Below are 13,580 nucleotides of genomic sequence, written 5' to 3'. Positions count from 1 at the left end.
TTGAGCACAAGGGAAACGGCACCAGCCACAGCCTTTGCATGTGCTCTTGTCTCGGAGCACGGATGCCCATCGTTCCCCACAGAGCTTTTAGGGCGAAAACAGGAGGCTGCTGAAATATGGTGGAAACAAGCGTTCCCCTGCCAGGAAAGGCAACCTTTTAAATCAACATTTGGGGAATGATTTTGTGTCAAGTACCCAAAGCGATCGGCAGAGAAGCCTCATCCGTGCCTAAGCAATTAGACTGAAAGATGGAGACAGGGCGGCCGATTTCTGCTTCCTTGGCTGGTTTAGGCGGGGTCGGAAAGCGGTTCTCCTGTCCCATGCCAACGGGGAGTATGTGGTAGCACCCCTCCAAACAGCACAGAGGATTCTGGGGCACATAATAATAATAAAATTGTATTTATATCCCGCCCTCCCCAGCCAAAGCCAGGCTCAGAGCGGCTAACAACAATAAAAGTAACACAGGATTCTAAAATCAATTCATTCTAAAATCAATTCAGAATCAAATTAATGGCAACCATTGGGCTAGAGTTCTATGAGGATTACAGAAAGAGGGGGTCACACTGTGCCTTGGCCAAAGGCCTGGTGGAGCAGCTCTGTCTTGCAGGCCCTGCGGAAAGATGTCAAGTCCTGCAGGGCCCTAGTCTCTTGTGACAGAGCATTCCACCAAGTCGGGGCCAGTACTGAAAAGGCCCTGGCCCTAGTTGAGACCAATCTAACCACCTTGCGGCTTGGGACCTCCAACGTGTTGTCATTTGTGGACCTTAAGGTCCTCCGTGGGGCACACCAGGAGAGGCGGTCCCGTAGGTACCAAGGTCCTAGGCCGTATAGGGCTTTAAAGGGTAAAGGTAAAGGGACCCCTGACCATTAGGTCCAGTCGTGGCCGACTCTGGGGTTGCGGCGCTCATCTCGCTTTACTGGCCGAGGGAGCCGGCATACAGCTTCCGGGTCATGTGGCCAGCATGACTAAACCGCTTCTGGCGAACCAGAGCAGCGCACAGAAACACCGTTTACCTTTCCGCCGGAGCGGTACCTATTTATCTACTTGCACTTTGACATGTTTTCGAACTGCTAGGTGGGCAGGAGCAGGGACTGAGCAACAGGAGCTTACTCCGTCATGGGGATTCGAACCGCCGACCTTCTGATCGGCAAGCCCTAGGTTTTGTGGTTTAATCCACAGTGCCATCCGCGTCCCTTAAAGGTTAAAAACAGCACCTTAAACCTGACCCTGTACTCCACTGGGAGCCAGTGCAGCTGGTATAGCACTGGATGAATGTGATGCCGCAGCGAGGACCCCGTAAGTATCGCCATGGGATTCTGCACCCGCTGGAGTTTCTGGGTCAGTCTCAAGGGCAGCCCCACGTAGAGCAAATTACAATAATCAAGTCTGGAGGTGACCGTTGCATGGATCACAGTGGGACGGGGGGGGGGGCTGTTCTTTCTGGTTGCATCACAAAAACCCAAAACTCACACATTTGCTTCCTCCACAACGGGCTTTAGATGACATCCTGGAGTCCTTTGACAGCCACCCGCCAATCATGCTGCCCAGTGGAGGGTTCAAGGTAGACCTGGAGGCTGAACACCTGGACGACAATATTTACCAACACTTCCTCTACATCCGCCACTTCCTGTGGAGCTTGCGCAGCAAAAGCCCCCACCGCAGCAACTCGCCCGAAGCGGAGACCCCCAAGGTAAAACTCTTTTGCCTTTCCAGAATCTTGAGGGTTTGGTCTCACATCTTTAAGATGTAAGAAGGGCCGTCGCAGGGAGGGAACCACCAGAGCTGGACCTCAGTGTCCAGGCTGAACAATGGGGGTGGAGACGCTCCTTCAGGTATACTGGGCCGAGGCCGTTTAGGGCTTTGAAGGTCAGCACCAACAACACTTTTGAATTGTGCCCCAAAACACACTGGGAGACAATGTAGGTCTTTCAGGACTGGTGTTATATGGTCTCGACAGCCACTCCTAGTCACCAGTCTAGCTGCCGCATTCTGGATTAGTTGTAGTTTCCAGGTCACCTTCAAAGGTAGCCCCACGTAGAGCGCATTGCAGTAGTCCAAGCGAGAGATAACCAGAGCATGCACCACTCTGGTGAGAGGAGGAGTTTGGATTTGATATCCCGCCTTTCACTCCCCTTCAGGAGTCTCAAAGCGGCTAACATTCTCCTTTCCCTTCCTCGCCCACAACAAACACTCTGTGAGGTGAGTGGGGCTGAGAGACTTCAGAGAAGTGTGACCAGCCCAAGGTCGCCCAGCAGCTGCATGTGGAAGAGCGGAGACACGAACCCAGTTCCCCAGATTACGAGTCCGCCGCTCTTAACCACTACACCACACTGGCTGGTATTTCATGCTAGCTCATCCTGAACTTGGAGGAGAAGCAGAAAGGAAGTAAAGCCCAAAAGGAAGTAGTCTAATTTACCAACAAGGAGCTTCTAAGAAAGGAAGAATCAGTGAGGAGAAAGGACAGGTTGCCTTTTCTGTCTGTCGCTCCTCTACCGGTTCAGCTAAATCATTTCATGTGGTGTGGCTTAGTTTACACACCCAATCCTTGCTATGCCTGAGGGCTGTCTGGGCAAGATCCAAAATGATCTTCCCACACAGGGCCACTGAGATCTCCCCTCCACCCCCCTCTGCCCCACGTTTTGCAGAATATGTTGAGAGATGTTGAGATGGGGGGGAATGCATTGGATTGTTTGCAAACCTGTGGATGTGAGATATATCACACACACACACACACAGACACACATTTTTCTTGATTTTTTAACATATTTTTTAACATATCAGTTCCAACAGTCATACAACATATCTCACATCTTATACAATATTTTTTACTTCCGTCAACACCTCTGATGATTTTCCATTCTTTATCACTTATTCTGCCTTTTTAAAATTTCCTATTACACTTAATTATCCTTAACTAAACATTCTTTTTGTAGTCTTTCTTGCAATATTTCAAATAACCCACCTTAATCCTTAATCCACCTTCTTGCAGTCCTGTTCATCCCAATTACTTTTCAAATAGTTCATATATTTACTCCAGTCTTCTAAGAATCTCTGGTCCCGCAGCTTTTGAATCCTTCCTGTTAATTTATCTAATTCTGCAGTCTCGGACATGAGATTTTCAGTGGGGTTCACCCCACTGGTAGAGAGTTGAGCAAAAGGGCAAGTCTTTTCTCCTCCCCCCCCCCATCTGAAATATTGTGGCTCCTTCCGTCGCCCCAGGGCTCACACCCAACCAGCAAACCAGCTGCCGCTGCTGCTGCAAGTCCAACATGAAACCCAGCAGCGATTCTGAATAATTGAAAACCAGTCGAGGGCTCAAATTCCAAGGTGTCTGCATGTTAAACCCCCACCAGACTTGTGCCTGCACCTGCTCATCGCCTTTCCTTCAACACCACCTGCCTGTTTCTGCTGAGTGTCTGCAAAGAAATCTTCCTATAACCTGAATTGAGAAGGACAACAATATTGTCCACCTTCTCCTTGGGGTTGCGAGTTCACCTGGTTGTGAAATCAGCACCCACACATTTTCAGGTCAAGGCAACAAATGCAGCTTGCAGTTCTCCAGATCAGGGTGTCAGCTGGCCGGCCAGTCCCTCTTGCAAGAGATTCCATTCCGCTCTCGATAATACGATCATCTTTATTGTCATTGTCCCATATAGAATAACGAAATTGAAAAAATCGACATCAGACATTCAAAAAACCACAAGCCTGCTATCCCAGCCTGGTTAGCCCCCTAAAAACTCTGATACCCCATAATTAAATACAACATACTCCCGTAGAGACTACCTTACACTGCGTTTAAAACCCAAATCGCATTTGGATAGAAACTGTTTCTCAGGTGGCTAGTCCTAGTCTTTATAACCCTGGACCTTCTTCCAGAAGGCAGAAGCTGAAAGAGATCATTTCCGGGGTGCGCACTATCCTGCGCTATCTCTGCCGCTTTCTTATGACACCTGGAAGCACAGATTTGATCCAAGGTGGGAAGAGTGCGCCCAATTATTCTCTCTGCAGTCTTTACAACCCTGGACAGCATTGTTTTTTCCCAGACCGTGCAGCTCCCAAACCACACACACAGACCATAACTTCCTAACTTCCTGACAGTAAGAGCTGTTTGACAGTGGAATTTGCTGCCAAGGAGTGTGGTGGAGTCTCCTTCTTTGGAGGTCTTTAAGCAGAGGCTTGACAACCATATGTCAGGAGTGCTCTGCTGGTGTTTCCTGCTTGGCAGGGGGTTGGACTCGATGGCCCTTGTGGTCTCTTCCAACTCTATGATTCTATGATTCTAGTCTATGATTCTATAAGTTAATACATTCTCAACAGTACAGTGGTACCTCGGGTTACATACACTTCAGGTTACAGACTCCGCTAACCCAGAAATAGTATCTCGGGTTAAGAACTTTGCTTCAGGATGAGAACAGAAATCGTGCTCCGGCGGCGCAGCAGCAGCAGGAGGCCCCATTAGCTAAAGTGGTGCTTCAGGGTTAAGAACAGTTTCAGGTTAAGAACCGACCTCCGGAACGAATTAAGTACATAACAAGAGGTACCACTGTACAATGGTAAAATGCCATCAACAGGTCCTTGGAGAGATTGTTTTTCCGGAGGATTCTCAGAGGATTCTCTGTTGCTGCAACTCGGTTCATAGTAGCGGAAGCTGCGGGAGTTTTGCAAAGCGAGACAAGGGGCGCCACGGCGCTCTGTTTACGCAGGTTGTCGAAATTAGCTTTTCTTCCTGCTGAGTTTTAGTTATTTCAGGTGGAATTGTAATTGCTTTTCTGAGCAGCCCTTAAAGGGCTGTGTCTGACAGGCACCAAGGGGAAAGGGGCTCCCTCTGAGCCTGGCAAATCTCTTCCTATCGATGACCCCATGATGGCACCTACTGGGAGCCACCTGCTGGCGCTGGAGACCAACTCCTCCTCGCTTTGCCTGATCTCCAATTGCAGCCCTTCCTGGCCTTTATTGAAAGCCTCCCTGGGCTGATGCTTCAGAGAGACAGAAGCCAATGCGTGGGATTAGTGCTAATTCCCTAACCTGAAAGCGAGGGGATGGAAAGACGGCGGAAAGCTCCTTAGCAGGGCTAAGACGGGGAGAGTTAGCCCTCGAACTCGTGGGCATCCAGTGAAGGAAGCTGAATGCTGGAAGATTTGGGATGGAGGAAAGCAAGTTCTTCTTCTCACATCTCAGAGATGAACTGTGGAACTCCCTCCCACCAGAGGTCGATTTCCCTTTCCATGGGTTGTAGAGAGATTAGAACAGGTTAGATGGTGCCTTGCATGTCCTGCATTTTGGGTCCAGACCTTTCCCTCTACTTCCCATCGAGGAGGATGAGGGTGCTTTGAAGGCTCCACTCTTCTGTAGCATCTGGGCTGGCTGCCCCTCTGCTACGGAGCCAGGTTCACGGTCCTTGTATTAATTGACAAAGCCCTGAACAACTTAGGGCCTGGATGCCTCAAAGACTACCTGAATCCTTCTATCCCACCCTGGCAGGTTCGTCCGAGTACAACATGAAATGGAGCCATTAGTGTCACCAGCCCAGTCCTGTGGAACTCTCTGCCACAGGAGATTCAGCAGGCACCTTCTGTTCCAAATTTTCAATGCCTCCTGAAAACGTTTCTGTTCTGCTAAGTTTACGCGAGCAATTAAGAACAACCAGAATTCAGCGGCCAGGTTGCTCACCAGGGCAAGGCGATTTGAGCGTATTGCACCGATCCTGGCCCGACTGTGCTAACTGCCAGTTTCTGGGCCCAAATCAAAGTGCTGTATTTGACCTATAAAGCCTTAAATGGCTCAGAACCACAACACTTCAAGGACTGCCTCTCCCCATAGCAACTGACCCAGAACCTGAAATTGTCCTGTGGTTGTTCTTCACAAGAGGTCCAGAGGGTGGCAACACGAGAACGGGGCCTTTTCTGCAGTGGCTCCCCGCTTGTGGAGTACTCTCCCCAGGAGGCTCACTTGTAGCCTTCATTATACACCATTATGTGTCAGACAAAAATGTTCCTCTTCTCCCAGGTCTTGGGCTAACTATGCAACCTACGGCCTTTTAAATGTGTTTTCTGGGGGGTTGTATTTTTTTCTTTTCCTATTATTATAGCACGTATTTTGTGTTTTATGCCATTAACCTCCCTGTGGTCTCTTGATGAAGGCTGGTATACACATTTAGTAAGTGGCAATAATAACCTCTGCACAATAGTTGGCTGATTTCTGATTTTAATATTCTTTTTTTAATATGGTTTTCATGGTTCTCCTGTATGGCTGTAGTGAACTGCTGTGACAGCTTTTCCCCCATGAATTTCAGGATATAGACATTTCATATAAGTAAAAGAGAGACTGACGCCTCCTCTTTCCCTGTATCTCCCTGTTAAAGACAGATGCCATCGGCTGCCAAACCACCCCCCAGGCGGACTCGGAGGCAGAGGTGACGGGGCGTTCCTATGCCCGGGCAAACTGGCAGCGCCGCAGACCCGTGAGCTGCGTGGAGCCCAGGGCAATCGGGGGTCCCTCTCCTGTCCCGCCGGGCGCCAACGGTTCCGCCGGGGATAACGAGGCTTGTGAGCTGCGGCTCCAGGAGAGCCTCCACCAACTCCACCTGCAGGCCTCTCAGGGGAAGGGCAGCATCCCAACAGCGCCGGCAGACGCCTCCTGCCTGCTGACCCCGCCCAACACACCTCTGACCTTTGACCCAGCGGGCCTCGAACTCACCCCAGAGGCCACCCCCGGAAAGGCCACGGCGGACCCTCGGAGGAACGGCCTCAGCGGCACCAAAACCATGACACTTGAAGGTAGGAAAGGAAGAGCCGCTTTCTGAGGCGAGTTGAACTTTGCAGGAAGTTATAATAATTGGGAGTGCATTTCTGCTGAATTATTTTGCTGAGAGTTATTGCAAACTGTTACATTTGAACAGATTATCAAATATAGTGGAACCTCGGTTTTCAAACTTGATCTGTTCCGGAAGACTGTTCGACTTCTGAAAAGTTTGAAAACCGAGGATCAATGGGCTGGCTGCAAAGTCAAGGGAGAAAAATGAAAAACGCTGCTCAGAAGCTGTTTTGCTCCGAAAATTGTTCAAAAATAGAAGCATTCACTTCCGGGTTGTCGGCGTTTGGGTTCCAAATTGTTTGGCTTCCGAAGCGTTCAATAACTGAACTTCGTTATATTTATTAGATCTGTAAATAACAAAATAACGCATCACACTGCAGTAATCTAGTATTGAAGCAGCCAGAACATGAACTACTTGTGGCCAGTTCATGGCTGTAGCTCTCAGACCAGGGACATAGCTGGCTGCAGAAGCAGCCCCACAACTGCAAACTTGCTCCTTCAGGGGGAGGGCAACCCCACCCAGGGCAGCCGACGGACCACTTTCTTGGGCACAAGAGTGACGCAGTGCCTCTGTCTTGCTAGGATTCAAGCTCCGCTTGTTTTTCTTCACCCATTTCGCCCCTGAATCCACACGGTGATGCCCCAGTGTCTGTGTGGCCTTGCCTGGTCTGGACGCTGTGGTGTGCATGGTTTTGGTCTCCCCGCCCCACCGGCATAGCAAGGGATGCTGGTCCCCGTGGCTTAAGCACAAACGCTTCCCAGAACTGTCCAGCAATAAAACAGGAGGGAGGGAGGTTCTAGCATTAGCCTAGGGGTGGGACGCAGGTCCGCGCTCTGGGTTAAACCACAGAGCCTAGGACTTGCTGATCAGAAGGTCGGCGGTTCGAATCCTTGCGATGGGGTGAGCTCCCGTTGTTCAGTCCCAGCTCCTGCCAACCTAGCAGTTCGAAAGCGCAAAGTGCAAGTAGATAAATAGGTACCGCTCCAGCGGGAAGGTAAACGGCATTTCCGTGTGCTGCTCTGGTTCGCCAGAAGCGGCTTAGTCATGCTGGCCACATGACCCGGAAGATGTCTGTGGACAAACGCCGGCTCCCTCGGCCAATAAAGCAAGATGAGCGCCGCAACCCCAGAGTCGGTCACGACTGGTCCTAATGGTCAGGGGTCCTTTAGTTTTCTACATGTGGGGAGGTTTTTTTCTCTCCCCCCAAAATGGGACCTGCCACCCTGCAGGCTGAAGTGATGCCAACCTCTCAGGAGGCGCTGGTGCACGAGGGTAGATGGAGTGCTGCCTCACCAACCTGCCTGCCCTCGTACTTCAGTAATATCCAAAGGCAACACGGCGACAAAGTACAACGATGTGATGTCAATATAAACTCCTTATGTAATCTCTACAGAACATTAAACAATATGAAATATGAACTCTCTGCAAAACCAAATAAACAGAAATCTTCTAAATCTCTGAAAGTCACAAATTATGCACCCTTGATGGATTCTCTTGAAAACATAGAAGCAAATAAACACAAGTCTTATAGGTCTCTGAAAGTCGTTGTGGGCTATGCAAGTCTCTGAGAGAAGCAATGGGTCAGATTCTTATCTGGTGAAAACAAGCTGTAAATATTACTATTAATATTACTTTTAATGGAATGTATAGGCCTCCCTTCTCCTGAGGATCCGTCTTGGTGATTCCCTTGTAAAATTCACCAGGGAGGAGGAGGAAGATGGGGGGGGGGGCAGACTAGAACTCGTTGGCTTTGCTTGTCGTTGGCTCTGGCACCCCCTGGTGGTGGGCTCCCTTCCTCCCGCCCTACCAGTTGGCTTCTAGGACTCTTGCCTAGGCTTGCCTTGCAAGAGCTGTGGCTCACGAGGCAAGCCCATCGGTGGGCAGAGCCCGTCCACGTTGGAATTGCAGCTCCTGGGAGGGAACTGGAGGTAGACGGGAGCCCATTTCAGTTGCCAAATCCTCTCCCAGCCTTCGGCAGCAAAATGCAGAGTGTTACCACCTTGTGCTCCCGCCTGAGTCACTGGGTGGAAGCAGCTGGGAGCAGCCCTTGCCAAGTCCATTGGCAGCTCCAGCCTTGGGTTGGGCTTGGTGGCTTCTGACGCTTGGCCTCTGAGATCCCATTTATTTCACAAAAACAGCCGCACTTTGAGGGCTCTCTGCAGCCTGCGCAAGCTCCCAGCGCTGGTTGTGTGCACTTGGTCAGAAGATCCTTGCAGTTTAAATGTGATTTACAGCCGCTTTACCATACTGCTGACAGCAGCGAAAGAGCGTATTGCTTACAGAAATGGGAAAATAAAGACCATTGGCCACTGGGTCAGGAAAACCTGGCCAACAATAAAACTTACATATGAGAGAAACGCTTGCCGGTTCCTCACAGGCGTTTGGTTGGCCACTTTGAGAACACAACGCTGGACAAGATGGGCCCTGGCCCTGATCCAGCAGCCTCTCCTTAAGTTCCCGTATTTAGAAGGTGTTGCTTGCGAGGAACAGACAGGCTCACAAACCGCCTTCCTTCTGACCCCAGGCTCTTCGCCAACACCCTACGACTTTCCAACGCCAGCCTCTTCGAGCCGCAGCTCGGCCGCGGACGATTTTTGCTACGTCTTCATCGTGGAGCTGGAAAAGGGGCCCATCGGCTTGGGAATGGGGCTGATCGACGGCCTGGTGAGTTTCTCGCTCTCCCAGCTTCAGTCGCTTTCGGTCTGCTCCCAAAGAAGGGCTGGTAGGGAAAGCTGCACAGATGAAGAGGTACACAGCTCCCGTCATCACCACCCCGCCATTGTCCATGCTGGCTGCTGGGACCAAGGGGAATTTGGAGCCCAACAAAATCTGGAGGGCACCCCCACGTGAGCCAGCCCTGGTCCATGCACAGACTAGTATCAGGTCTCCAGGGTTTCAGCCTTGCTTGGAGACACCAGGGATTGACCCTCTGGCATGCAAAGTACACCCCCTGCCCCTCAGCTACATCGAGCTTCTTCCATGTGCTAAAATGGTCCCTGGCCAACTTCTTAGGAAGGTGTCTAGTTGTGTTGCTGCAGATGCACCAGGGAGTTTATTCTCTCTGCGCTCCTTCCAGTGGCCATTCCTCTGTGGGTCACAGCTACGGATGCACAACCCGACTGATTTTCACCAGGCACTGCAGTCGTCTGCAAGGGACAGGGTTGATGTGGTCATGTTCGCAGTAAAATAAATAAGGCGGGTCTTTGGGTGGCGTCAAAAGCCAGGGCAAAGAGGAAGCTGTAGAGTGAAGGCACCTGGTGCACCTCTCTAGGGAGGGAGACTCCCATAGTGGGGCCGCTGCAGAGAAGGCCCTCTCCTAAGTCACCACCCCCTTCTGAGCCTCGTGACAGCAGAGGAAGAGCCAGGAGGGGGTCCTACACCGTAGCACCCGAGGGAGTCTGGAGGGGAGAGGTGACCTTTCAGGTCTTTGAATCCCGAGTTGTTCGGGGCGTTAAACACCAACACGAGCCCCTTGAATCGAGCCTGGAAACAAACTGCCAACCAGTTGCAAGAAGAGATGGCAAGATGGCAGCCCAGGAGTTTCCCAGTGTGACCGTCCAACAGTGGGCTCCTGCAAATGCCTTCATCCATCGGCGAGAGAGCTGGCGTTGACCTCTCTGCTGACTCCCGCTTTGCCTTCTCTCCCCCCCACCATCCTCTTCAGCACACGCCCCTGAACTCCCCCGGGATCTACATCCGGACCCTGATCCACGACAGCCCTGCAGCAGCTGACGGCAGGCTCTCCATTGGGGACCGGATCCTGGCTGTCAACGGCACGAGCCTCATTGGCTCTGATTACCAGAGGTAGGGAAAGAGGAGGGAGGCTTAGTGGGGTGGGGGGAAGGAGAGGGGCTGCAAGGTGGACCCCCGATTATGTGGCTCAGCGGAAGGCCGCATCCTGCCTTCTCGCTCTCACCCACTCCTTCTGATGGGCTTTCCCCTCCCCCTGCTCCCCTTCTTCTTTCAGTGCCGTCGACCTCATCCGATCGGGGGGCCAAAAGCTGCGCTTCCTGGTGGCCAAATCGGACCTGGAGGCTGCCAAGAAAATCAGCTTCAGCTCCTCACCTTCCCCTTAAAATAGTAGAGGGGCCTCCGAAACAGCTCTCCTGGGTTCTCCAACAGCGCAAGCTGCATCAGGCACAAGGGATCGGGGCCGTGGGCATAGCCTAGGGAGACTTCTTGCAATGGGGCACCCCGGCCGCAGGCTCCCAGCAGCCCCTCGGAAGTGCCTGCAGGCGGCAACACCAGACTACGCCTGGCCTCAAAAGCAAACTCTGCTCTCCCAGCTCTGGAACCGTCAAGATAGTTTGAATTGCTGCGGTTTCAGAGCCAAAGGCTGGGCTTTGCTCTTGCAGACATCAGGTGCCAACAGCTAGCGACTTAAAGAGAGGTGGCGCTGCCCCATTGTGGCCGCCTGCTCTCACTGCAACTGGAGAATTTCGAGACCAGCTGTTTGTGCACCCAGCATGGATGGGACCTTAGCCTTGCAGCAACATCCCAAGCCCTCGACTGCTGCCTCCCTGTCTCTGCTGCAAAAACACCTGGGAGAAAATGAGCTTGTTATCGCTTAATTACCTGCTAATGCACAGGCCCAGGGGGAAGAAACTGTCATGGGCAAGCTATGATGAGGGTGCAAAGTAAGGCAGGGTGGGGAGCCCACACAGCATGACTGGTTTCTCTGCACTGGGTGCCACAACTACGACACAGTACATGTGCAGGATGAGAGGTGGGAAGCACTGCCCCAGAGCCTGACTCTCACTTGCTGCTGCTGAACTACAGTTCCCATCATCCTGGCAGGGGCTGATGGGAGTCGGAGTCCGCAGGATGCCCAAGGCCTGGAGAAAGGGAGAAAAGCTAAACCCACAAAGTCCCAGAGAAGGGAAACGGATGTCAGGCAACAGAGAGAGATGGGAGGCTGGGGACATGTTCCAGATGGGCAGGGTATTAATAAAATTATTATTAAAGGGGCCTCACAGTCAGCCCCTCCCCTCCCCATTTATGGCTATTGGCCACCCCAAATGCACACCTCTATCAAACCTAAGACCTAGTGATGGACAGACACGGGGACTTTAGCGGATGGCCCTAAATCTGGCAGGATTCCTCCAAATTTGCTGGGCTGGCTCACACCTGCTTAAGCAGCACATGAGAGAGCCATGCCAGCTGCAACAGACCTAGTCTAAGTCTCCAAGCCCAGGAGCCTCTCTCTGAGTCACGGCTGGGCAAGATGCCTTCTTCAGGGAGCTCGCAAGGACGACCGTGAAGGCAGCCACTCTCCCTGCAGCCGGCATTCAGCAGCTCAACTGCCTCTGAGCACGGAAGTTCAACAGGGCTGAACTAATAGCCAATCCATCTTCCTCGAATAGCCTTGGCCCTTTTCAAATGGACAGGCTCTTGCCACGTCACACGGCAGTTCAACTTAGTACGGCCGCAAGAGCTACGCTGCCCATCGTCCTTTGTGTGCCGGGTGGCAGATCAGGAAAAGAAGCCAAAATACGCCAATGATTCAAGCAAAGTTTCATCAGTCGTCCCATTCACGCAGGGAGACTTTATCTCATTTACACAGGACCTCCTCCAATACCCCGATGAACAGGAGAAGCTTCCGTTTTCTAGGCGAACAGTATTAAAGCAGCATTTATCTCAAGCCGAAAGACAAACATTTTCAATCCCTTCTGCCGGGATGAACGTCCTCGGTTCACTGGGCTGAAAGACAGCTGTTTTTCACCCTGGATTGAGGAATGGCGACAACCTTTGTTTGTTAATACTGTGCATCTTTTTTAAAAATAATAATAATGTATATATAGTTACAGTATTGCAGGCGATGTGATAAAGAACAAGGCCAGGGACAAAGGGCCGGTATGTCCAAGGTCCTTTCCTCTGGGTTAAATAACTGGATACAGTAAAACTAGCAACCGTCGTAACAAGGCTTGGCAGCCGCGTCTCATTCTGGGCTCTGTGTTCATTTTTGCAAAGGGGAAGGCAAAGGAGTGCCGGGAAGGGGGAAACCATTCACACAGACTCAAGAGGAGCACAGTTGCAGAGCAGGCTGGCAACTTACGGGGAGGTTACATTCACAGAGGTTCGTGCACAAAGGCAGAATTGCGCCCAGTCCGGAAAATGCCCTGTGCGACTATCCCTACCATATAGCGCCCTGGAAATGTCAGCAAGGACTCTGGAAGGCTGTGAGGGACTCCAGAGACCTTGCACGCCCTTCCCAGAGCCTGGTGTCAGCAAGGCAGGGGGCCTGAAAATGCCTCCCGCCAGAGGAAAACTCAGTGCGGAAAGAGATGCTGGGCCAGATGGGCCACTGGCCTGATACCGGCAGCTATTATTAGGTTGCACTATATCAGAGGTGGGTGGCGCTGCGGTCTAAACCACAGAGCCTAGGGCTTGCTGATCGGAAGGTCAGCCGTTTGAATCCCCACAACGGGGTGAGCTCCCGTGTTTCAGTCCCTGCTCCTGCCAACCTAGCAGTTCAAAAGCACATCAACGTGCAAGTAGATAAATAGGTACCACTCCGGCAGGAAGGTAAACAGCGTTTCCGTGTGCTGCTCTGGTTCACCAGAAGCGGCTTAGTCATGATGGCCGCTTGAACCGGAAGCTGTACGCCAGCTCCCTCGGCCGATAAAGCGAGATGAGCGCTGCAACCCCGGAGTTGGCCACGACTGGACCTAACGGTCAGGGGTCCCTTTACCTTTACATCACAGGTAAAAGGTTGGACACGGGTGGCGCTGTGGTCTGAACCACTGAGCCATTTGGGCTTGCTGA

The 13,580-nt window shown here is 51.8% G+C and overlaps 1 protein-coding gene across 4 annotated transcripts in view; it reads left to right on the top strand.

Annotated features, from left to right (window-relative positions):
• RADIL (Rap associating with DIL domain) overlaps positions 1 to 12,736 on the top strand; it is a 76,514-nt gene extending 63,778 nt beyond the window's left edge. For all 4 annotated transcript variants that reach the window (XM_083711334.1, XM_083711337.1, XM_083711336.1 and 1 more), the window contains 5 exons: positions 1,501 to 1,691; positions 6,363 to 6,777; positions 9,340 to 9,479; positions 10,480 to 10,619; positions 10,783 to 12,736. In XM_083711334.1, coding sequence (XP_083567460.1) covers positions 1,501 to 1,691; positions 6,363 to 6,777; positions 9,340 to 9,479; positions 10,480 to 10,619; positions 10,783 to 10,891 — 995 coding nt within the window. In that variant the 3' untranslated portion in view covers positions 10,892 to 12,736. The remainder of the gene's footprint in view (positions 1 to 1,500; positions 1,692 to 6,362; positions 6,778 to 9,339; positions 9,480 to 10,479; positions 10,620 to 10,782) is intronic.
• Positions 12,737 to 13,580: the final 844 nt, after the last annotated feature.

The sequence above is a fragment of the Podarcis gaigeae genome, assembly GCF_964106915.1.
Source record: "Podarcis gaigeae genome assembly, chromosome: 14".
Lineage (NCBI taxonomy): Eukaryota > Metazoa > Chordata > Lepidosauria > Squamata > Lacertidae > Podarcis > Podarcis gaigeae.
The sequence above is the reverse complement of the archived record's forward strand: the minus strand, read 5'-3'. Positions and strand labels throughout refer to the sequence as shown.